General features: G+C 35.7%; 1 protein-coding gene across 1 annotated transcript in view; it reads right to left on the minus strand.

The window, feature by feature from the left end:
• Positions 1–8: 8 nt before the first annotated feature.
• The window catches only part of lmbr1 (limb development membrane protein 1), a 48,424-nt gene continuing 23,271 nt past the window's right edge, over positions 9–25,161 (minus strand). Inside the window, exons 10-17 of the mRNA XM_048184786.1 lie at positions 23,074–23,163; positions 19,006–19,082; positions 18,803–18,880; positions 10,288–10,361; positions 10,009–10,099; positions 9,566–9,632; positions 4,119–4,280; positions 9–3,856 (exon numbers count right to left, since the gene is read on the minus strand). Coding sequence (XP_048040743.1) covers positions 3,771–3,856; positions 4,119–4,280; positions 9,566–9,632; positions 10,009–10,099; positions 10,288–10,361; positions 18,803–18,880; positions 19,006–19,082; positions 23,074–23,163 — 725 coding nt within the window. The 3' untranslated portion in view covers positions 9–3,770. The remainder of the gene's footprint in view (positions 3,857–4,118; positions 4,281–9,565; positions 9,633–10,008; positions 10,100–10,287; positions 10,362–18,802; positions 18,881–19,005; positions 19,083–23,073; positions 23,164–25,161) is intronic.

Raw genomic sequence — 25,161 nt, forward strand, 5'->3', positions numbered from 1 at the left:
CCCCAAAAAACTGTCAAAAGCCACAAACTTTATTGTAAACTGAATTGAAATACAAAGTAAACTAAACATTTTGCTTCACGAACATATGCAATTAAACACTAATGGGAGAAAAAACATTCTCAAAATACATTCACACATGTAAAAGAAGCAACAGGCAAAAAAAAACTGAATTAATCTTTCCCTTAGTGTTAAAGATGAGAATTCAAATGAGACCACTGTCTAGTGAAACGCTGTCTGTCAGAGTTTAACAGACTGATGAACTGAAAATACCACAGCATCCTTGAATTAGTATAGTTTTGTAGCTTTTGTAAGAGCAATGTTGTACAGACGATGGGAGGAAGATTGGAAAGAGATGAACAACTAAAGCAGAAAAACAGAATATGGAATGAATAGGCTTCTTTTTCTTTCACAGTTAATTCTAGTACATCACTGCAAATGCCTCTATTTTGAGAAACCCAACACCAACTGACACATCAGTCCTTGTGCTGCATAAAGTAGGACCAGGTGTGAAGCCCGACACAGCAACATCCCTCAAAAAGCCAATTAAATTAAAACCAAAGAGTAGAATTTTGCATTTTGTCCACAGACAGTATTGATAGTTACTAATGACACAAGATGTTCTGGCATTACAAACTTTGTGCAGACAAACTTGACTTTAAAGTTTGATACAAATACACATACACAGAGACATACACAAGAGGAAAAAAAAAAAAAAAAACACATTAAAAAAAAGCTTACTTCAAATGACACAATTATTGACATAATACACTTCCCCAGATATTTTCTTACAAAATATTCTTTGTGCAAATCAACAAGAAGAAAAGGTATTTTACAAGTAACTTTGTTAAATCCATGACAATAAAAATACCAAAATAATGCATCATATTGAACCACAGAACCCACTGAGGTGTCAATTTTAAATGACCTTTTCACAGGCTTTGAATTCAGTGTCCCTCATGTGAATCCTTCAACTTTGCAGACACAAAATCCAATCTATTTCTTAAAATGTTTTCTGCCCAAACATTAATATTCCATATCAGTGCCCTGACAGGTTCTTTTGCCTTTGGCCAGTTTGCGTTAAAAGACCCACCCTGTCGTTTTGGTATGCTATATTATTGACAATCACAAGAGGGATTCACAGTGAATTAGTCAATAAAAAGGTACACACGCTAGCAATCTGTCTCACTCTTTCACTCATTTGCACAACTCACGCATGCACGCCACGTCTCCTCAATACCAGACAACAGGAGACAAAAACGAAAAAAAGCCTGTTTAAGGCATCAGAGGTGATTTTTTTTTGTTTGTTTGTTTTTTTTTCTTTTCTTTTTTTTATTACAATAAACAAATGCTGAGTGACTAGTTGTCTGGCCTTTTCCACAAAAACATAGTATGAATGAGGCTCGAGAGCCCGTTTCATATCTACATTCTACAAAAATAAAAAGAGGAAATATACTGTATATACATGTAAATACATCATTTACATTAATGCGAGGCTTACCACTGGATGTCTAAGTAGCTTTACATCAAGCCTTGTGAGAGAAATGACAGGAATGGCCAAAACAATGGTTTTGTCATCAATGGCCTGTTGCTTCTGTCGTCAGAATGGGAATGTTTGGAAACTGAAACTATACTGAACATATTGTACAATAAATGTGTGATCAGTAACATTTAAATAAAATTAAAATAACGTAAAAAAAACAAAAAAATTCTATGACACTATTTCATAGCTACAAAGGAGACCCTTCAAAAAGTTGTGCTGCTTTTTACATGTGTAATGACAACTGCCTCAGCCCGAACTTCACATTCATTTCACCACACAATAAGTTTATTATTAGGCGTGATGTGGCTCTGCAGTCCTGTTTTCACTGCCTTTATATACAAGATCCTACATAATATAAGAGCGTAACCTCTAAACTGTACTACGCCAGTAATTCACTAGACCAAACGGGCTAAGTTAGCCTAAAATCCAGCAGGAGAGCGAGTGGAAAAACATTTATGTTTATGGATATAATAATCTGCCATTTGCAAAAAGCAAAGCAGCTTCAGGAAGTACAGACTGGATGTTTGAAGGCCGTTTTGCTAGTGATGCTGAAACAAGACAAACAAGCTCTGAAGCGATAACCAAGTACAAAGGATGTATGTTACTGGTTATATGCTCCCCCATCAAGGGAAAAAGCCCCAATCATTTTGTGTAGTACATGTAGCATAGCATAGTATCAAATGTGGAGGAAGTAGCAGCAGATTTAAGAACAGGAACAGGAAGCTTAATCCCAAGATTGTGCCTCACCTTCTCCCAAATATTTGGTGCATTTTTACTACTGTGACAACAGAGAGCATTTCATTTTTGTTGCTTCCCTAATTCTAGACTATGGTACACTACAATCCATTAAATGTGTTAATTCATTGAGGTGAGTGACTGGCAGGTCGCAACATTCCTAAACACAATCTGCCGCAACCAATTCAAGTAAACACAATCAGCTGGTTGTTGGTAGTGACTCGAACCCATAATGTCCAACTCTGAACTTTGCCTACCGATGGAAACGAGCAGTTGCAGTGCAAATAGAAATTTGGCAGGTAGGCTGGTAGTAACATTCCAATACTACCCAGAATATGCCAACATTTTGAGTAAGGCACATGATTGGGGAGTTTCCTTGTCGATTCCCATTACTTAATTCTGTCGCATCCAACAAACCTGAATTGTCACAGTACAGCATGAGGAAACTAAAATCATAACGCTTCCTCATTTAAAATTGATCATCTTATAAATAATAATTGATCATGTATGCATAATTGAGTGTAAACATATCCAATGGCAGACACAGAATAGCAAGCTTTCAGATTACAAAACATACAAAATCTAAGCAAGAAATATGACAGATATGGACAATTCTGACAATCAAACGTTCAGTATATTTGTCAGAATATTGGGCCATCACATTTTGCTTGTATATTATCATGAACTGACTTTGTAATGAGTGTCATTTTAATTAGAGTCGGTCAATTTGGTGTTAAAACATTTGAAACTATATAAATGTTAAGTTACACTCACTGCAGCAATTTCTTTCCCAGTGCAAATTTCAAAGCTCTGCAATTCTTAAGGGATACAGTTTCTAATATTAGCCCTAAGATTACATGTAATGGTGTCTCTTGTGTCAATATAAAAAAAAAAAAACGTTTATATTTTACGTGTGCTGCTCTTGTTTAGAAATTCCATTTAACTTTACAAATTACTGATCAACAAGGGCACAAAATCTACAATAATTTAAGAGGAAAATGATATGCCCTATGCACGTGAAATTCAATCAGCTTGGCAAACAGCTTAATATTTCAACTAATCAAAGAGAAAGTATAGATAATAATAATAATCCTCCATTGAAGGATTCTGTCAAGAGGCCTTTTAGATGTGCAGGTCATCAAAAAGAATACATTTTCTCACTTGAAAAGAAAGCATTTACAAACTGAACAACAAAATTAAATCACTGTGAATCTCAGACTTGTTTCAGATGGAAGCATTCTGCAGTGAGTTTCAGTGGCATTGACTGCTCAGATGAGGTGATGGACATATTCTACACGTCAGGTGACACGGAGTCTAAACACTTCAACTGACACTAGAAGCATCTCACATTAACATCTATTCCTAATTATTATCCCTTTTCTATTTTTTTAGCCTTTGATGCTCTCTGACTGTATATTACTATACTACTAAAATGAAAAAGACAACTGTATACACATTCACGTGTTTGTGTGCGAATGTCCTGATGATTTTTCTCTCACAGAGTTTTCTGATGCCCGTTGACAGCATGTTTCCCTGACTCTGCATCCGTCGTGCTGTTTGACAGATTCAATTTATCCAGACCTGAAACCCCAAAAAATTGACACATTTAGATTTCATCTCTTCTTTTCTCTCACTCTATATCACATAGACAAACTAGCATTTTAAACCCCAAAACTAGAGTATGCATCATCAGTGGGTTGCTCTGATTACAAACGGACAGAGACATGAGTACAACAAAAGAGACCAAAAGAGAAATTTAGAGAACAAGAATGAGGGAAATGTAGAACAGAAAAAAAATTTGGAGGTTAAACTAAGATGTAAGAAGTCCTAATAGAATACTTACCGAGGGCTTTGAGGAGTTCCTCTCGCACGGCAGACGTGAATTTTCGGACCAGACACAATGTGGTTACCACAGCAAACAGAAGATTGTACGAAAGTACAATGTAAAAATTTCCAAGCCAATTAAATCGTCCGAAATCACCCAGGAGATCAAACCTTGTTATTCCTGCAGAAGGAAAGACACAGGAAATCTATGAGAGACACAAGAAGGCTTTTCAGATTCTATATTTTTTACTGTACTTTACAACCTCTTTCCTATAAATCAACAAATGTAGAAACAAAAGGGCTGCTGAATAGCAGAACAGTCCATTTTACATTCATTCTCTCTTAATAATCCTGTACCAAACCAATATTAGGGTACAACGGGGCTAAAGGCGCACTGGGGTAAAAGGCACATTTGATTTTATTTTCCTCTAAACCACTAGATGGCACAAAAACTTGCCACAGCACTTTCCAAAACATTCGCTTTTCAAGATGGACGTGGACATTTGGCTGATCCTTGACGCTATCGTGGACTGAAGCGCAAAGATTCTGTGCTAATTTGATCTAATATTTGATGTTTTTTCAAGTATAGATTATATTTTGAAACAAAGGTCTTGTTAATGGTTTTCAGTTTTGTTCAAGGTAATTAAAACAACAGTTTTCCAATAATGGAAGAGTGTGTAAAAGTATGGTATTTGGGGTAAAAAAAAAGCACTCCTGCAGTTGCGGCAAAAGGCACAATAACATGATAACTAATAGCTGGCTGGCTTTTCCATTTGTTGTCATGACATGGTAAGATTCAGATGGTAAATATATATTGATTTGGGTGTCCACCTTAGAGAATAACACCTTATTTATGATGAAAACATCATATTTAAAAAATATGATATTAATCATATCATATAATAAAATATTTATTGTTATTGCTGTAAATCTATATTAAATTATTATGGGATGTCTTTCAATACTTTCAGAATCTTTACTTTTTAAAATAAGTTTGTTTCTATATTTTTACAATATATTTTTATATTAACATTTTAAATGACAGTATATTTATTGAACAAAAATTAATTATTTTATTTATATTAAATATAAATATATTAATTGTATTAAATATAAATATTAAAATAAACAGAAAATAGTACAAACTTTGCTAAAGAGTTTGTTTTGAATGAATATTAACTTCAATACTGTGCCTTTTTCCCCATGCTGGTGGGCATTTTACCCTGTTTGTGGGGTAAAAGGCCCACCTTGCCACCTCATACATTTATACAATTAAAACAAAAAAAAAACTTTTATAATTTATTTTCACACAAAATCTGTTGCTCCATCAATGTTTTTTCCCCCAGCAATTATACACTATGGAAGTAGTGAAAAGCACATTTTTCTTAAGGTGTACCTTTAGCCCCGTTGTACCCTACTACCTAAAAATACATTACATTACTAATTATTTTTATTTTCTCTGAATTAACAGATTATCAAACAAAAGACTTGCATGCACAAGATTACTTCAGCAAAAAAACCATCAGTGAAATGAGAATATAAACTCATGATGAAATATAGGTGCCATGATTGTTTATTTGGGTGGGAGATTCTTAAAAGGATTTGGCATTTAAACACTGTCAATGTCTCAAGCATGAATAAAAGGATTGTAGAAAGGACTGAAAGAGCAGGTGAGGGCTCATGATGAAGAAATGATAAAAAAAAAGGAGGCGATTCTGAAAGACACTTAAAGGACTACAGCTCCATCTTAATCAGATAACAACACCCAAGATAAGTCTGCCATTTACCATCTGCCGACATATTTCAGTTAGAATGAAGGCTGTTTATTGTCCATCACACAAAACTGATTGAGAAAAACACATTCTTTCTGAAACAAAGCAGACAAGTTAAACTCTGCTGTTTTATATGACTAAATGATCCATCGCCACGGGGTGCATGTGCACATTCAAACGACATGTATTAGTGCAGTATAAATTTGAGAATTATGTTGCCAAGTTTCCAAAGTGATTTCTTTGCTTAATCATACTGAATACAGCATGTGCAGTGTGACATGAATTAACTCAAGTCATCACTTTATCACTTCAGACTGCATGGATGCAAACATGATAAAATAAAGCAAAAAGAAAAATATCAGTGTTTTCATCATAAAAATGACAAAATATTTTAAAGAGATTTGTTTTACAAAATAATTTAACTTCCTGAAAAAGACCAGGTTTTTCTGCACAGGATTTTTTAATAGAAAAAATATATAGAATATACTTGCATGTTTAATTTTCTAATTTCCAAACAAATTCATTCCACACCAAAAGTTTGTCTGAATACAGATAAATGATTGTTTAACAACCATTTAGCCTTTTTAAACACTGACTACAAATTGAAAAAACTACAAAACTACGAAAAAAAAAAAAAAAAAAAAAACATAAAATCAGAGATCAACTAGCTTCATGTTTCAGAAAGGAACAATCTGCCTCCCCCAAATGCATTATGGCTTTTCCTGTTGGGCATGATTTCTGTTCTCCTTTCTCTCCTGCTTTTTGGGTGCTCTTTTAAATACCATTATAACTCAACCTTTTTCTGGACTACCTCTAAATAAAACATTGAGCACAACAGGCTGACTCCTGAGGATAACTTAAAACAACTTCAATGTTTCCCATTCAAAATCTAAAGCATCATCAGAAAAAGCACAAGTTGAAAGTGGTAACACAGGGTCAAGTTTTCAGAAAAAAAAAAAAGGAAAAAAAAAAAAAACTGCAGAAGGTAATATAAAGAAATTAATTAGATTTCATTTAAAGCACTTTTCCGGACTTAATGACCAGTTAATGAGGGCAATGACCAATTTCTGTAACTTAAACTGCATGTTTAAAGGCAACTGTAAAGAGAATCACATTTAAAATGAGAAGTTATAAACAGGATATATCCAATTATTTGAATAAGCACTTGGATAATGTTGATTTGCTGTAGAAGTAAACTTATTCTCAAAAGGTTTCTCTTGTGCATGCCTGATTTTTGACTGCAGTCACATTCACACCATTATCCTGAATGATATTAATTGCATGCAATCTAATAATATCTGTAGTCGATCACATATAACAAGGTCTATAAGTAGGGATGCACTGAAATTTCAGCTACCGAAAATTTTCATCCAAAACAGCTATTTTTGTTTTCGGGCCAAACAGACATTTAATTAGCGCTTCACCAATGGCACGTTTTGACTGTGTTCATCCTTTATTTCATGCATACAACGTGGATAAGCTACAACAGTTAAACATGTTAGTATTACATGTTGACAATATTAATTTCTCAGTTTTAATTGGTAATGATATGGTTTCTTAAATCGAAAATCTTTTAGTCTGTGCTGTTTTCTGTTGATCACTAAACATTTGAAGCGTGCCTGCCATCCAATAATCACAAAAAGCTTTGTGCCTTGTTACTTTTAATATAAAGCAAAGTCTAAAATTGTGCAGATTTTATAACGAAATTCAAACAATAGGCCTAAATGTCGTTTTGGTGCTCTTTAATACAGTGCGACAGATCACTGTAGCCACCTCAGTTCGAGTGGCAGCATGGATCAAGCGCACATGAACCGACCATCTCATCTCCTCTTTACTACTAGTTACAGCATGAAATAAACATGGGTGAACATGCTAAAAAACATTACAACTTACCAAAATAAATCCTGTCTCATGTAATCGCTCAGTGTTTCACTCGGGGAAAGACGTAAATAAATCAGCTTGTAGGCAACAATGTCACTTAACATTACATTTACCTCAAGAAAGCTATTCAATGTCCATAAACTCATTAGTTAGCTAGATATGTTAAATATATGCACCGTTTTACATATTCATTATATTTTTACTTAACCTGTTGTTTTCATTATTTAATTTATGTTTGAATAAGTCTGTCATGAAAACAAGTAATTAGTTTATTTTTCATTTAAATGTTTATATTTCACCAACAAACTAGAGTAGAAACAATTCTGTTGTTAAAATGTTGATATAAAAACTGCCATATGTGCAAATTAATTTTTTAGCCAGTTTTAACCATTTGAGTTTTGATTATTAAATAAATTTGATGAATTAATTGATTTTTACTTTATTTTTTAATTTCGGCTTCGGTTTTCGGCCAAGTGCATCCTGAACTTTTGGTTCTGGTGAAGAACTAAGGCATAAAAGGTGAACTGCACTCTCTCGCTCATGTGTAAATTATTTATTTAGCAAAGGCCTCTTTTTAGGAAACACCTTATAATGACAATGAAATAAAGAAATCCAAGTAACCTACTCAGAATTTGTAAAAAAACAACAACAAAAAAACAAGAGTTAAATATCTAGATGTTAAAAAGACATTTAAAAAGAGTGTGTTAGGGTGAGAGTTGTTAACTGTCCGTGTAAAAATCAGTGTCACACAAATCCGTTTGCCTTTCCCACATTTTTAACAGGCTCCTGCAGTCTGCTTATGTACACACACTCACACACACACACACACACATACACACACACGTCTGGTTTACTATCCTTGTGGGGACTCTCCATAGACCTAATAGTTTTTATACTGTACCAACTGTATATTTCATCCCCTAACACTTACCCTATCTCTAAACCTACCCATCACAGAAAACTCCGCATTTTTACATAAAACACATACTCGAAACTCTCTCAATGAATTATAAGCTTGTTTCCCCATGGGGACCTCAATTTAGTTAGTTTCACTATATTAGTGAGGACATCTCACAGACTGCCATTGTTTTTTATATCAGGTTAATGACAATTTTTATCGCCTAACCGACCCCAACCCCTAAACATAACCCTCACAGAAACCTGTGCAAAACACTAGATTTAATAAACATCAGGCCGATTTATAAGTATCTTTAACAACAGATTTCACTATATTAGTGAAGAAAGTTTTGAATAGTAAGGACTTTTTGGACCTTACAAGTACAGCCAAACCTACACCCACACCCCTTTGGAGTATTTTTTTGAAGGACTTCTGTTTAAGACTCTATATGAACAAACTTGATGAAATTCTTTGGTAACAAACAACAACAACAACAACGAAAAACTACTTTGTGCAACCTCTCCTTTCATCTATTCAATGCAGCACAGCAGAAATGTTGGTATTTTTCTGAAGCTCCCAATGAGTCACTGTACTTACTAACACACACACACACACACGGCTATTTGAACAGCTGTCTCTGCAGCTTGCCATGTTGTTTATTGCAGCTATTGTGACGGCTGTTTGTCTGTCCTTTTTCTCGCTCCATTATTGTGTAAAATCTCTATGGCAAATCATGCTGGAATGTAACTTGTTAAATCTTAACAGTGTAAATGAGTCTCCAGTTATGTGTATAATATATATAAAAATTGTAGTATCCAAAAATAAACAAGCATTAAATGGCATGTTAATGGCAGCCCCGAGAAATACAGATGCTTATGAAGGATAGTGTATACATGCAGGCCAGGAGGACCTTACCAAGTGTTCGGGACATGACAGGCAAGGCCGAGCTCAGCACTAGAATAGATACACAGCAACCAATGATCTACAAGAAAAGGAAAAACAAGACTAAGAAACATTTCCATCATTTACACATTTAAGCACATGGGTAATATTAATTATCAACATGTACCTACTATTGAGTCGGGTTTGGTGTAAAGTTAGATACATGTAATTATGTATACTGTTATTACTACAGTATTAGATGTAATTGTTGAAACTCCATGCAATAATTGGAAAGTTAGGTCATTTTTTATTCAGATGCTGAACAATATATTCAGGTATTCAAACTTTTTTAGACAATGACATGAACTGACATGAACAATGAACTGTTTGTGAATATTTTATGCTTGTGTGACATTTAGCTGTATCCGACTGAGTGTCAACAGGCCATAAAACTGAAGCAGTGTTGCAGATCCTACCGTTGTCATGGTCGTGTCATCCTTTATGGGAGTGAGCTCCTGAAAGATGCGAAGGCTATAAAAGCCAACCACAGATGAGACCATCAGGTAACTGTTGGAGAGTTAAGACTAACATAGTTGTTTCTCGTCAAACCCTTCAATAGCATTTCAGTCTAGAACACACTCACAACGATTATAAGCAAACAACTTTGAGACTCTTCACTAAACACACACAATCTGTGATCAAACACTAGACTGGAGCTTATGTAGCATTTGAGAATCACACACAGCAAAGGATACAACATGAGAATGATTTCAATAACTGCCTGGGCAACTCCAAATGTGGATAAAGAGGCATTGCCAATATCTCTCTCCTGCCAAAACAAATAGTGCAAGTTACTGTCAAAGGTTATTTCAAAAATTAATTTCCCCATATAAAATTTGGTTTCAGAACAGGATCATTTTTTGTATGTCTCTCTTAAGTGCCGGTTTAGGTTCTGGACTGAGGCAATACTCTTACATGGAGTAACTGCATGTAGCGGACGTGTTTTAGCGACATGCCCAACGCAAAGGCTCCTGTTACAACTGAAGCTGTGTAATCTAAATAAGACTACAGTGTTGACACCTCAGTGCTTCAGGCGGTGTGGGCAGAAAAAAGCGGCACAAATATTTGGAGCTGTTCTGAGTGAACGCTATTATGAAGAAATAAAACGTATAAAGCTCAGATTAGCGAAGTTTCCCCTCTAACCAATGAGGACAGACAGAGTGAAATTGGCGAAGAAATGAATGGAAGCAGATGAAAGAAATCTTTTTAAATTCACCGCTGCTCACACACGCATAAAATGTGAGCAGGTGTTCAAACAAAAAAACAAAAAAGAAAAAAGAAAAAGGAAAAAGAAAAGAAAATGAAGAAAGAAAGAAAGAAAGAAAGAAAGAAAGAAAGAAAGAAAAAGGCAATGGTGCTCTTACAGTAAGAGGCTGCATTGAATGAATGGCTGCCAAAAATTAGGAGAAAAATGTGGAAAAAAAGAAACAAACAAATGCGCTGGCAAACAAAGTTTTTCAATCTCAGGTCTTTAATATCTTTTGAAGTCATTGATGTGATCTAAAGGTTTGGATACGAATTATTACAATAAAAGCCAACATTTATTTGACACAATTTATCAATGTAAAACAATCTTAGTCTGGGCATGACAAGTAAAAAAATAAAACAAAAATCAATCATCGTTCTAATGATGTGCATTTGACAGTAGACCAATTCAAAATCAACAGAGCATATAAAAATATTTATGATGATCTTTCTAACTGGATTAGATAAAATCTGAACCAGATTTTATAATGTCAGTCCTGCTTGTTGTTACTAATGACAGGACTGAAGAAAGTTTACATGTGAATGAAAAACTAGAGAAGCTTAACTAAACACTTGCTTTGTAAAATATCATCAAACACTCACTTTATATTACTGAATCATCCAAAAAAGTTAGCTTGTAGTTAATGTGAAATGAGACCAAAATAGGTAATGTGATCTAACATAAAACTGCAACCCATTTTGACTTGCTCAATAATAGCATAAACACCACTATAACTATAAGAACTAAGAATTATAATTACAATATTGTGTGTGTGTGTGTGTGTGTTTATGTGTATAGTATGTAGCAGTGTAACAAAGTACTCTACTTAAGAGCATTTTTCCAAGTATCTGTACTTTATCAGTGTATTTTTGTTTTAGGATGCTTTTATTTTTTAATACATTCCAAAGCATAATATTGTACTTTTACTCCACTACATTTCATAAAAACACGTTGCTCCTCATTACTTTGAATTGAAGAAATCATCACCTGCTCTGTGATGCGATAACAGTGTCCAATTCGTTTCAATTAAACTTTTAAATTAGTTCGCAAATCGCACTGAATGATTCATTCATGAATTGGAACGAGTCAACAGCTCACTAATTCAAATGATCTGCTCAGAGCGAGTCTCCAGTGTCAGTTGTTTGTGAACTAAATCTGCTGTAAAAGGATAGGTTTTAGGTAAAAACAAAATAATGTTAAAATAACGTAAATGCCTATGCATCTTCCCCGCTGTCAGCGGTTTCAAATAATATAAAACTATTTTTGCATAGTGTTCTTCTTAAAATGTTAACACATGTGATATTTTTATATCATATGCAGTGATGGGAATAACGGCGTTATAAATAACGCGCGTTACTAACGCCGTTACTTTTTTCAGTAACGAGTAATCAAACGAATGACTTTTTCTCCCGTTACAACGTCGTTAGCGTTACTGACAAAAAAAATGCGCCGTTACTATAATTGAGCTCACTGAAGCGGTTTTCATCCGAGTAAGCTCTCTCTCAGCCATGGGACCTGCAAAGTTTTTTTTCTCTGGTGTGTGCTGCGGTTAGTCATACACAAATATAATTTTAAACTGATAATAATGTACGATGCGCTGTGTGTGTGTCTGTCAGAGCATGCGAGCGGAGCGCGAGCTCAAACCAGAATACCCTTTTTGATGCTTGATCGAAAATATGTGAAATGAGTTTTTTCTAGTCGACTAGTAGTTGTTCATTTAAGCTATTAGTTGACTAATCACATTTATATTAATTTAATTTCTTAAATACTGGAGAGAATAAATCATAATAAGGAGCGTTTACATAATATAGGCTATATAGCACTCAAGGGCACGCATAATTGCCATAAAGAACCGGCAAAGGTAATGATTATGAGTGTGACAAAAACAGCAAGGAGACATTTTAATTGTTTATTAATAAAGTAATGTTTTCTGAATCAGTGTCGGCTGCAAAGATGAAGTTGACATTGCTGATTCTCATTGCTGATCATTTGCTCATATGGATGCGCCTAGAGAGATAACGCACATTTCATTCGGATTAGGCTACATAATCAGAGTAGCCTCTTTCTTTTCGTGTTTAATTACTTCATTTTCGTTAAAGTAGATATTTCAAGCATTCTATAGATATATTTCTCATGTCTGCGAGGCAAGCAGCCTCTGAGTTTCGGTTCATTTAGCCTATAAGACGCGCTCCAGTTCACGCGCCAGTAATCGCGCCCACGCCTCCATGTCATGATTTTATTGTCTGCTATATTTACTTGTTATATATTAAATCCAAGCAATTGGTTGATGAAACATTGATTAAAATTAAGATACAATTTTTACAAAACGAAATTCACTTTAAAAGAGAGGCTTTCTATAAAACAAAACTTAATGAAGTGTTTAAAATCATGTCTGACCCACTCCATGTATCCCGATATATTTGCGCATCTTATGATGAATCTTACTCATGCTGTTCACTTTTCATAATCGAATAAATGGATTTAAAACATAACATAGGACTATTTAAACATAAATATGAAACTACGTTTTCTTTAATGGCTACCAACACAGTACAGAGAAATTTCATGTCGTGAGCAAGAGCGGATCATGAGTCAGGAGTCGCATCAAGAATAATTTATTCTTAGACTTATATGTAATATTGGGGGCATTCAATTTATTTGGCATATTTTTATTTTTATTTTTTTTATTTTTTTTAAAGTAACGCAATAGTTACTTTCCCTGGTAATTAGTTACTTTTATAATGATGTAACTCAGTTACTAACTCCGTTACTATTTGTGAGAAGTAACTAGTAACTATAACTAATTACTTTTTTAAAGTAACGTGCCCAACACTGATCATATGTTTATATTTGTCAGCACATTTACACACATTTTGTTTTTCATCATTCAAAATATGTTCCTAGTGTACATATTTAGTTATTTTCACACTTGAATTATCCGTAATTTTCAGCAGCTAGTTACCAGTGTATGACAAGTTTTGGTAATAAAATAAAACATTTTCTTACTTGCAGATGAATACATATTAAGAGTCTGCTTGGCTGCTACAACAATTCAGAAATGATGTTAGACTGAGTTGTAACCATTTTAAGCTCTATCTGTGTGTCTAAGACATTATATGCCCTACATATTTTGAAAAAAAAAAGCAACAAATTCAACAAACATTCATTGATCAGTATTTTTTACTTTTAATACTTAAGTACATTAAAAATCAAGTACTTTTGTAGTTTTATTCAAGTAAAATGGAAAAAGAGTACTTAATACTTTTATTGGAGTAATATTTTATTAGGGTGTCTGTTCTTTTACTCAAGTACATTGTCCACAACTAATATGTAGTCGAGCTGCACGATTAATCATTAAAAGGGTTCATGAATTGCATTTTTTTTATTATTTCATATTGTTTCCTGAGGTCAACTTGTAATGTTAGTACGAATTTTACATCAAATATTGTCATTTTTCTATGATTTTAGCCCTCTGGTCTGAACGCTCTGTTTGAAGAGGTGTGTCTGCTGGGAGACCAGTATAAACACCCACTGCTGTGATTGGCTGACATGTTTGCATATGAAATAAGCTTTACATGTGGAACTGGTGCTGCCAGGCAGTTAGGGATTGAACCCCCACGGCGAAAACTTTACCAAATTTTTACTATTAGGGCCTATAGCTGTCAAGATTAACTAATCATGAAAAGTGTTGATTATACCACTATATTTTGGTCTACTCCCGTCGCATGAAAGCTTGCAGTGAAGAGCATTGTAGCCGATGACAGCCAGCCTGTGATCGTGTGATGGCAGTGATCATGTCATTGGAACTTGGTTTCTGCACTCTCACAAATCCTTCTATCATTACTAACAGTGCAAACACAGTGTAAATACAGTTAGAGATTCATAACGGGAGTTTTCAGATAAACACATGCTGTGTGATCGACAGCTTCAGCCATTATAAACAGAGCGTTCTTTGATCACTTTCTGTATATAATTTAATCACAATTTTAAAAACGCATAAATACGCATAAATATGTACATAAGTACATATCAAGTGACCTGTAATAACAAAGCAATAGTGAGCATGTGATAAAAACAGTTACTCACACTTGTAGTGAGACATTACTGTTGGATCCAATATATTCGACACAGCATCATCTTTTAGTTCCAATCTTGCTGAAAATCCTGTGTCGAATTTGTAAACGAATCCATGGTAAAATGAAGTGAACAAAGACGCGGTCAGGAACTTTAAAATAAAAATAAAGTTCATCCACTCTTTTCAAAGACTGTGTTTCCCCAACTTGAGACTAAACAGCGTCTTATTGTCTTCGGAGCCATCTTTATCATTTGGTTTCGGCTTAGACCTGCGTTTGCCTCTCTCGTTATTTACCTACTATGCGCAAATTGTTGGGTTGACTAAACATGCAGTGATGCTGAAGCAGGCGTTGATCTTCTGCGGAGGCGGTGCTTAGCCACACTATTACGTAGCACATTCCAGAACCTGTTATTTTTGTAGACTGGCTTCAATATAAGCTGTTTTTAGACTAACAAGAAAGTTTTGAGTTCTGAAACTTAAAGGGCTAGTTCACCCAAAAATGAAGCAAAGGGAGCAATGACATTTCCTCTCTCAAGATCCATAAAGGTACAAAAAACACATCTAAATCAGTTCATGTGAGTACAGTGGCTCAATATTAATATTATAAAGCGACGAGAATATTTTTGGTGCGCCAAAAAAAACAAAATAACGACTTATATAGTGATGGCCGATTTCAAAACACTGCTTCAGGAAGCTTCGGAGCATTATGAATCAGTGTGTCGAATCATGATTCGGATCGCTTGTCAAACTGCCAAACTGAAAATCACGTGACTTTGTCGCTCCGAACAGCTGATTCGACACAAAAGATTCATAATGCTCCGACGCTTCCTGAAGCAGTGTTTTGAAATCGGCCATCACTATATAAGTCGTTATTTTGTTTTTTTTGGCGCACCAAAAATATTCTCGTCGCTTTATAATATTAATATTGAGCCGCTGTACTCACATGAACTGATTTAAATATGGTTTTAGTACCTTTATGGATCTTGAGAGAGGAAGTGTCCATTGCTCCCTATGGAGGCCTCACAGAACCATCGGATTTCAACTAAAATAACTTAATTTGTGTTCTAAAGATTAACGAAGGTCTTACGAGTGTGGAACGGCATGAGGGTAAGTAGTAAATGACAGAATTTTCATTTTTGGGTGAACTAACCCTTTAAAGGATGTTTTTAAAGTATAGTAATGACCTATTATGTGTCAAAAGATCAAGGGAATTTTGATTTCTCAGTTGATAACCCCTTTAAAAGATTGCCATCTAAATTCAAACACCCATACAATCTTACAGTATTCCTAAATGTCAACGATACGCCTATACCTATTAAATCTTTGACAAGAATGATCACAGCAAACGTTCAAATCTGCATTGGCGGAATCTGGCACTGCCGCTGAGCCAGAGAGAGCAGTTGTCATGTAAAGGGATGAAACAGCTTCAGTCTTTTCAACTACATCAAGACTCCCTGGTAGAAGAGATATTGTATCTCATTAGGACCTTCCTGGTTAAATAAATCAATCACAAAAGTACTGGGATAAAATGTTATAGTTCAGATATAAACACTGATGTCTATGGTAGTGATCAAAACAGAGTAAATCACCTTGTGAAAGTAACTTGAGGCTTCAAATAAATATTGTCGAATACATTGTTACACCGCTAGGTGGTGACAAGTGACTGTTAAAAATGAATGTCACTGAATCATTTATTTAAGAGATTCATTCAAAAAAGCTGATTCATGCAGTAATGAAACAAGTAATGTCTTTATGATCGAGTCATTGAACCGTTCATTCAAACCAATTTCTTTCTTCAAAATTCATTCAAATTATTATTATTATTTTTTTTTAAATAGTCTGCAACAATAAACATGTCAGAACCTCTAGTAAATGTTATTTTGGTTAGTTGTCTATTCAGAATAGTGGGAGAATCATGATCTCTATTTTAAACAAAAAAATTGTAATTCTTTTTGTGAACCGTGCAGCTCTAGTATGTAGTATGCATGTATGTATAATTAAACTTACTGTAAAGCGATACACTGTACAATTAGTTTCATTTTGTTAATATTAGTTACTGCATTGGGTTTAATGAACTAGCAATGGACATTTTTTTGCAAAATTTATTAATCTAGGTTAATGTAAGTTAATGTTATATATACATATGTACATATGTTTCACTCCACATCCATCCTTGATTGTCATTTACTTAACCATAAACCGACTGATATTATTGATATTATAGAACTGGAGAGGTATCTCAAATCTCCTTTTTTGATCAGAGCTGTGTCAGGTGTTTGTTGGTGCTGCTTAACACCTGTGATTGGGTGATTGAGGATATCTGTGTGTTTACCTTCCTTCAGGTGTGTTCTAACTACACTACATGTTTTGATGTGCCTCAGCTAGCTCTGATGTAGGATAATAACAGAAAAAAAAACAACTAATCATGGATTAGACTTTTTTCATTCTATGTTTTTTAGAAGCCTGTTTACTGACAGGTTAGGGGCTAAATGTCATCTGTTGACTCTTGTCAAAGGTTCAGAGGTCAAAAAGAGACATATGATATCTCTTGCTTTTCCGCTCATCTTGTTCCTCATTCCAACAGTCCTTCTGCTCCGTATGACACGTGAGATATGAGTTCGAATGAGAAACGGACATTAATGAGGCTGTTTTTAGCATCGACAATAATTCTGAATCCATGGGGAGTGACAGCAATAAGACTTTTATTGCAGTCATTAGCAACAGTGCATCAGACAGCTTAATGCAAGTAGTGCCGTTGCATTAGATCTCCTTACCTCATAGCCACATTTACGACACCCTGCCTTATCTGACGGTCTCGGCGTTAACCTAGTTACCTTAACTCGCATCAATCTGTCTTAAGAATGTTGTGGAATGCTGGCCCACCCCCCACCACATCCCAACCCGACGTAAAAACCATCAAACAGACGTACAGACACCGCTGCTGGGTTGTCGTGGTTACATGAGATCTTAAGCATGGCACCGGTCCAGCTCATCAAACGCATAAACCATTAACCAGCCTGTCAAGAGGGCCCTTCGTCTCTGAACACTGTGACAAGTGTAATTTGGGGGATTTTCAGTCAAGCATCATGCCAAGGCAAATATCGACACTAATAAAATAATTAGAATGTGAAGCGGGCACTCTCATAGAGCAGCTCAACACTATCAAACTGTGGCCAGAAAAGGGATCTGCCTTTCCTTTGTTGTGGGAAGAAAAAAAAAAAATGTAAGCAAGGACAGCAGGTGGGAGTGGTGAAGTCAGGTGAGATAAGAACATCATTGTATGGAAGGAAGGAAAGAGCGAGAACAAAACAATGTTCATTTTTAAGAAAACAGGAATTGATGTAACGTTTCCCATGGACATGTTAAAGAATTTACCTGTCAATTTACCTAAGCTCAAATGAGTGGTAAACTGACTTGGACTCAAATTTAACCAGCCGTAACTTGTAATTACCTTGTCAAAAGAGAAATATTACACCGTCTTCACAGTGCACAACTGCACAAAGGTTAAATGATGGTTTCATTGCAGCAGTTTTGGCTGAAAGGACTTCGGTCAAGTACTCAAAACACCCAGTTAAGACAAATGAGGTCTGTGTGAAGAGTTTCACACACGTACAGTGCGTGAGTGCCTTTGAATTGACATCAAGCAGAACGGACAGGAGCGCAACTCTGATAAAGAGTATCAAACATCAGCGGCGTGATACACATCTCGACCGGCCTTTTCTTCTCCAGCACACACCTGAGCATATCTGGAATTCAATTTGTGTCGACGCGAAGCGTGATTTTAGCAGGACACCGAGGTACTAGTGAGAGAAGGCGGCAACAAGTGAAGGAAAAATCCAGAAAAGCTGAGTATTGGTTTCATTTACATGTTTGTTGACATTTCTCTTACCGTTGAACCCTTTGGCATAGCCGTCTCATCAACAAGCAAGTACACAATGTTCAGAGCAACCAGGAGAACAGAAATCGCCTGCAAGCAGCACAGATAAAAACAAGCATAAGCATTATAAACAACAGAAAGAAACAAAGTAAAATAAACTGCATCAAGTCACATGCTTTGTGGTTCAAGCCTGCAAAGTCTAAATAAACACGTACCGTTCCAGCAAGAAGGATCATCATCACTATGGGGTAAAGGAGGTTCTTTTCCCAGGCTGAGGCCTTCTTTCTCCTTTCTAGGACAGAGGGATGAGAGAAACAATTTTAGTGCACATATCTCTGACTGACTGTCCATATGTTTAATGTGAACTAACTTTCAGCAAATTATGCCCAGTTCCTTTTATTTCGTCCATTCCTGTCAGTGTCTGACAGAAAAAAATACTGAGATAAAGAGCAACTATAGTAAGATGAACAGCCTGTGTTTAATGCTGTGTTTTAAAGCAAACAAAACTGTAAAATAAGGGGTCCCCACTTTATATTAAGTGGCCTTAACTACTATGTACTTGCATCAAAGAATAAGTACAATGTACTTATTGTGTTCATATTGAATTGCAAAACACTTTTTCTGCTATTGAGGTGGATACGGGTAAGGTTAGGGACAGGTTTGGTGATATGGGTAGGTTTAAGGGTGGGGGTAAGGTATAAGGGATGGGTCAACAGTGTAATTATAAATGTAATTACAGAAATTAATTACAGATGTAATTACATGCAGGTGTTTTTAAAATATAAGTACAATGTAAAAACATGGATGTACACAATAAGTGCATTGTATCAAATTATTAATTTAAATGTAAGTACATAGTAGTTAAGGCCACTTAATATAAAGTGGGTCCAAATAAGGACACTACTCAATAAGTGTAAAACTTCACAATAGGTTTCAATTTCTTAACATTAGTTATTGCATAAGCAACATTTATTAATCTAGGTTACTGTTAATCTATAAATATATATACTACTGTTCATAGTTAATTCATATTAGTTCATAATGCATTCATGAATTTATTAATATGACAAAATTAAATTTATGCAGAAGATAACTAAAAAAATGCAGTAGTCTATGTATAAATGAACATTAACCTAGAATAGTTTAATAAACGCTGTATTGCTGTATTGCTGTATTGCTGTAAAAAAGTATTGTTCATTGTTAGTTAATGATACCAAGTTTTTGGGATTGACAACAGGTGTGAGCCTCAAAATGCCCTGTTCACACAGCAAATTACACTTGCGTCTCGAATACCCGCGCTGTGTGAACGGAATGGGAGATAATGGGAGACAAACCCACATTCTCTTATCACTAACCATAGTGACAGAGACTCTGTAATATCAAAGATGGCGTCATCCATAAAACTGAGAAGTTTTGACACGACAAGAGTATAATCGACCCACAAGTTCATCCATCTAATCTTCATTAACCTACAGCAGCTTTTATATCTGTGTGGAGAGCAGAGCATTTAATTCACGCATAGAGCACAAAACTGACAGGAGTAACTCCGGTGGAGAACAGTGATTGGATCTAAAACCTAAAACCAAATCAGATGACACACAGCTCATATCTCTGTCACCATAAGTTACCGAAAAACCCACAAGAGAGACATGCGTTTGTGCAGCGCAGAGCGGATCTCTCACACTGTATGATGTGAAGGGCAACTAATTGTCCTGTCCAGTCTGGTTCCGTTCACACAGCGCAGGTTTTCCGAGAATGCAGTTTTGAGTCCTGAAATTTTATGGGTGTGAGTTCGGTTATATGCAGTTGTTACTCCCGTAATTAACTTAACTTTTTTTTACCCTGACCTACATACCCAATGAGCGACAGATAAGTATTTAAAGTTATTAACACATCTCCATTATTTAGAAACTATTAGAATTTATTATTATTATTCTGTACGTATCTATCTCTTTCCCCTCCCTTTTTTTATGTTATGCTTTGTTTATTTATTTATTTTTCTCCTCCCAACCTCTCTCTCTTCCATTATTACCAGCATCTCTACCCCGCCCCCACCCCACCCCATCCCCTTTTTGTCACTGTGTCTGTGTAACGTGTGTCTCCACGTATATATTTGTATGTCTCGTTTGTGCATGATATGTTATATTGTCACTTTTTTCGTTGTCTAGTCTTGTTATCTGTACAGATTTGTATGATATTATATATCACCATAACTGTAAATATGCACTGTGCAAAAAAACAAAAAAAAAAAACTTTTTGTGAATGTAATCCTATTAAGGACTCAAATACAGGACTCGAAAGTTTGGGAATTCAATTAAAAAAAAAAAAAAAGAAAAAGAAATGTATACTTTTATTCAACAAGGATGCATTAAATTGATCAAAAATGACAGAAAAGACATTTATAATTAATAGTCAAGTTTAATTAATAGTGGAAATTTATAATTATAGTTAAGATCAAATAAATGAAATGTAGCCTTGATGAACATAAACCTCTTTCAAAAACACTTAAATAGCATAATAACACTTAAGTTTAGGTCCTCACTATTAAATAGTTGCTTATTAGCATTCATAATACTAGGATATTGTAACATGGATATTGTAATAAGTAAGCTGTTTATTAGCACTTATAAAGCACATATTAATGCCTTATTCTGCATGACCATATTCTACATCTCTTAATCCTACCCAATACCTAAACTTAACTACCTTACTAGCTTTAAATAAGCAGTAATTAGGAGTTTGCTGAGGCAAAAGTTATAGTTAATAGTAGGGGTGTAACGATACGCGTATTCGTATCGAACCGTTCGGTACGAGGCTTTCGGTTCGGTACGCATTATGTACCGAACGGTTCGTTGGACTAATTAATTACATTTGGAAAATAAAAAAAGTGTGTGAAATATAATGTTATGCGTTCAACAAGGTAGCCCAATAACCCAAATGACGTAACAGGCAACGCCCCTGACACCCCCGAAGAAAAAAAACCACCAACTTATATGTTTATGTTAGGCTACTCAGTCAGGCGCTCGCTCACTCAGTACGCGCTGAAGGCTCGTTGCAAAATGGCTAATGTGTTTAACAGACCAGAAATAGAAGATCCTCCAATAACCAACAGGTCTGGTGTTTGGGTGCACTTTGGATTCCCTGTAAGCTATGATGGTAATGGCAAGAGAGTGGTGGATAAAAAACAACGGTATGTCGCATCTGCTACATGACAATAGGGTACACCAGCGGGAATACTTCAAACATGTCAACTCATTTATGCCAACATCACCCCAGTGTGTCAGTATCTGGAACAAGACGAAAAAAGGAGAAACATACACGCCACAAACTATCCCGACAGACATCACCGCGGCGATTGGTACATTTATAGCCGCGGATATGAGACCTTACTCTAATAATAATTTTTTCTTTTTGCTGCATCTAAAACGTACCGAACCGTACCGAACCGAACCGTGACACCAGTGTATCGTATCGAACCGAACCGTGAATTTTGTGAACCGTTACACCCCTAGTTAATAGTTAGTTAATAGTGAGAATTGGGCCCTAATCTAAAGTGTGACCAATATTTATTGTATCGACTCCTAATTTTTGATTGGTAGTGTATAAGAACTAACTGTAGCTTCTGTGATAATCAATTGTTTTGCATTTTATTAGTGTGTTGAAATAACAGCTACCAGTTATTTCTGGGTTAACTGAATTAAGGCTACATATAAGCATGTCTATAGTTCAGAGGTTTCAGTATAGTTCAGAAGAGTGACGGAAAACCTCAAACATTAAGGCTTCTCCTGCTCCACTCATGAAGCGGGTCTAGATTGGAACATTTTTTCTAACTCAGTGTCTGTCAATCCCGTGCCGCTTTGTCCTCTACCCTCTCCTTCTCAACATCTCTCGCTCTAATTCTGCTCTGGCTCTGAGGTTGGCAGGGTTCCCTGCATATGCACCATGCTTCCTCTAAATTAATGACCACACTTGGAGAGACAGCCACAATAAAGTTTGCATCACACTCCAATATCCTAAGTGCCTTTGTGGCCTCTTCTCCTCCCAACTGCTTGTCTCTCTGGAATCATTTATAATACCCCAAAACATAAGCTGACGTCGAAAATGATACAGCCATACCCAATCTGGCCCCGCTCCAAATGACTGTTCACATTTAAATATGCACACACTTTGCAATTCAACAATATTATTGGAGTGGATATTGCAGCCTACACATATTTGAAACTGACATTTCAGAATCATGGTTCAATTTAGTTTAATTAAACGTTGTTCAAAACATCTCTCACCGAGTTTGTTCCTCTGATTGCGAATGTTTTCCAGCTCTTTGTAGAGATGGTGCTGAGAGTTTCCATGGAGATAAGAGTTTGACATCATACCTGAGTGACAAAAAGAGTGGAAGAGAAAGGGAAATGAAACAAAGAAAGATACTTTCATTCTGTTTACCTAGCTTCTGTAAAAAGATCAAACTACTAGTAGCACACATCAGTGGCGTGAACATAAATCAGTGGTTTATCTTTACCCTTAAGCTGGGTGCACACTGTGCGATTTATAATAGTTCTTTACAATTGTTGATTGTCAGACTGTATGAACATGATCCTCATGTCACACTGTGGGATATCAGCTGTCCTATATGTCAGACTATACGGCAGTCAAGACGCGTTAAAAACGGACCCACGCTTGAAAACTTGTCCAGAGTTTTATATCATCAACCCACGCACATTCGGTGATGGTGAGCTGCATTACACACGGGATTGAAATGGTGGCTAACAAAGAAATCTCTCCCGTTAATTTTGATAATTGCTTGTCTTGAAAAACAAAGACAATTTGACATTTGCCGTAGGAGAAATCACACTACAGGACTGTGCGGCAGATCTTCTGACACTGCCAGAATTTCATCGGAGGTCAAATTTGATCGCAACGGTCATTAATCAGCTGTCAAACTAGCGATCAAAAGACTAGGCTAGGATTATAGGAATCTTTTAGGATTCTGAAAATTTGTCTCAGACGACCAAATCATGGCCAAAATCACAGTGTGCACCTGCCTTTACTCAAGTGCGTACTTAATATAAAGTCTGTCAAGAAAAAAAATAAATAAATGTATTTAAGTAAAAAAAAAAAAAAAAAAAGAAAGATTTCATGGAGTGAAGATATCTGCAGTTCAATATCTGGAAGCCCAAGAAGTGAGACTGAGCTCAATGCCATACAGGAGGTTTGTCACTACACTTCAGCCATACTGTATATTGGAATATTTCTATAAAATGTTCTATTCTGCTTTGCTAATCCTGACACTTTCAACAACTGCATCAATTAAGAAAATCTCATGAGTACAACTACAATCTCAAATGCAGTTAACAGTGGTGGGAAACAATGCTTTGTAAGATAAATTACTGCATAAAAAAAGTGAGTAATTACAATTAAAAGGTGCAATAGGTGATTCTGTACAGAAAAGTTTTTTGTTATACTGGTTGAAAGTCTCCTCATATCCTGATAGCAATCACTATGTTTAAATGTGTATATATGTGTATATCACCTGTGGAAGGCGTAAGACAATATAATGTTCATCCAATTATTATATTCGGACCGAATGAAATAATATGATGTCCTACCTACCTGTGTCGATGTATGTTTTTACATTCTCTCGTGCACCCTGTAAGTGCTGATAACATACGTCATCAGCACATTTCATGCTATGCAGAGTTTATACAGACAGACAGCCACCTTTTACACTTCCTACCAAATCAAAACAACAAGCTTATGCTGTGTTCAAGCCAATAACTAACGTATTTAAGAGATGGCAACACGTGACGTTCTACCCGGAGCTGTTCACATCCTCAGACTCGGAGTTACTGGTTTCCATGTCAACATTATCAACACCAAAATCAATCTGCAGCAGTCAATGCTAGCAGGATAACGTTACCATTTGCCAGATCACCTACTGCACCTTTAAATAATTTTAAATAATAATTTAATTCTTTTATGGAAAGTAAAGTGTTTGATACTTTTGGGTCACTTTTTAAATAGAGAGAAATAGCACAGACACTGGTCAAAGATTCTAGTGCGCATGTGTCGACCGCCTATGCATCCTGCTCTACGTAAATGCTGTGTTCGCGTCAGAATTGAAGTATACTTTGGGTCTAGGCCAGACGTGTGCATGCTGCAACTGGTTCTGACGGAAGAGGGGACTGAGGTTTCTTCATAACACCGAATGTGTGTGTGTCAGGAGGTGAGAGTGAGAGGGTAAAACCAGAGAGGGGTTCTCCAGGAAAACCACAGACTTCTGTCTCATTTAGCTCTCATTTATCCATTTCATTTGGGTGTTTTTTTTTTTTTGTGTGTGTGCCTGTTTCAGTGGTTCACTTGCTCCTCAAAGCAAA

This window comes from Megalobrama amblycephala, linkage group LG3 (assembly GCF_018812025.1).
Source record: "Megalobrama amblycephala isolate DHTTF-2021 linkage group LG3, ASM1881202v1, whole genome shotgun sequence".
In the NCBI taxonomy this organism is placed as follows: domain Eukaryota; kingdom Metazoa; phylum Chordata; class Actinopteri; order Cypriniformes; family Xenocyprididae; genus Megalobrama; species Megalobrama amblycephala.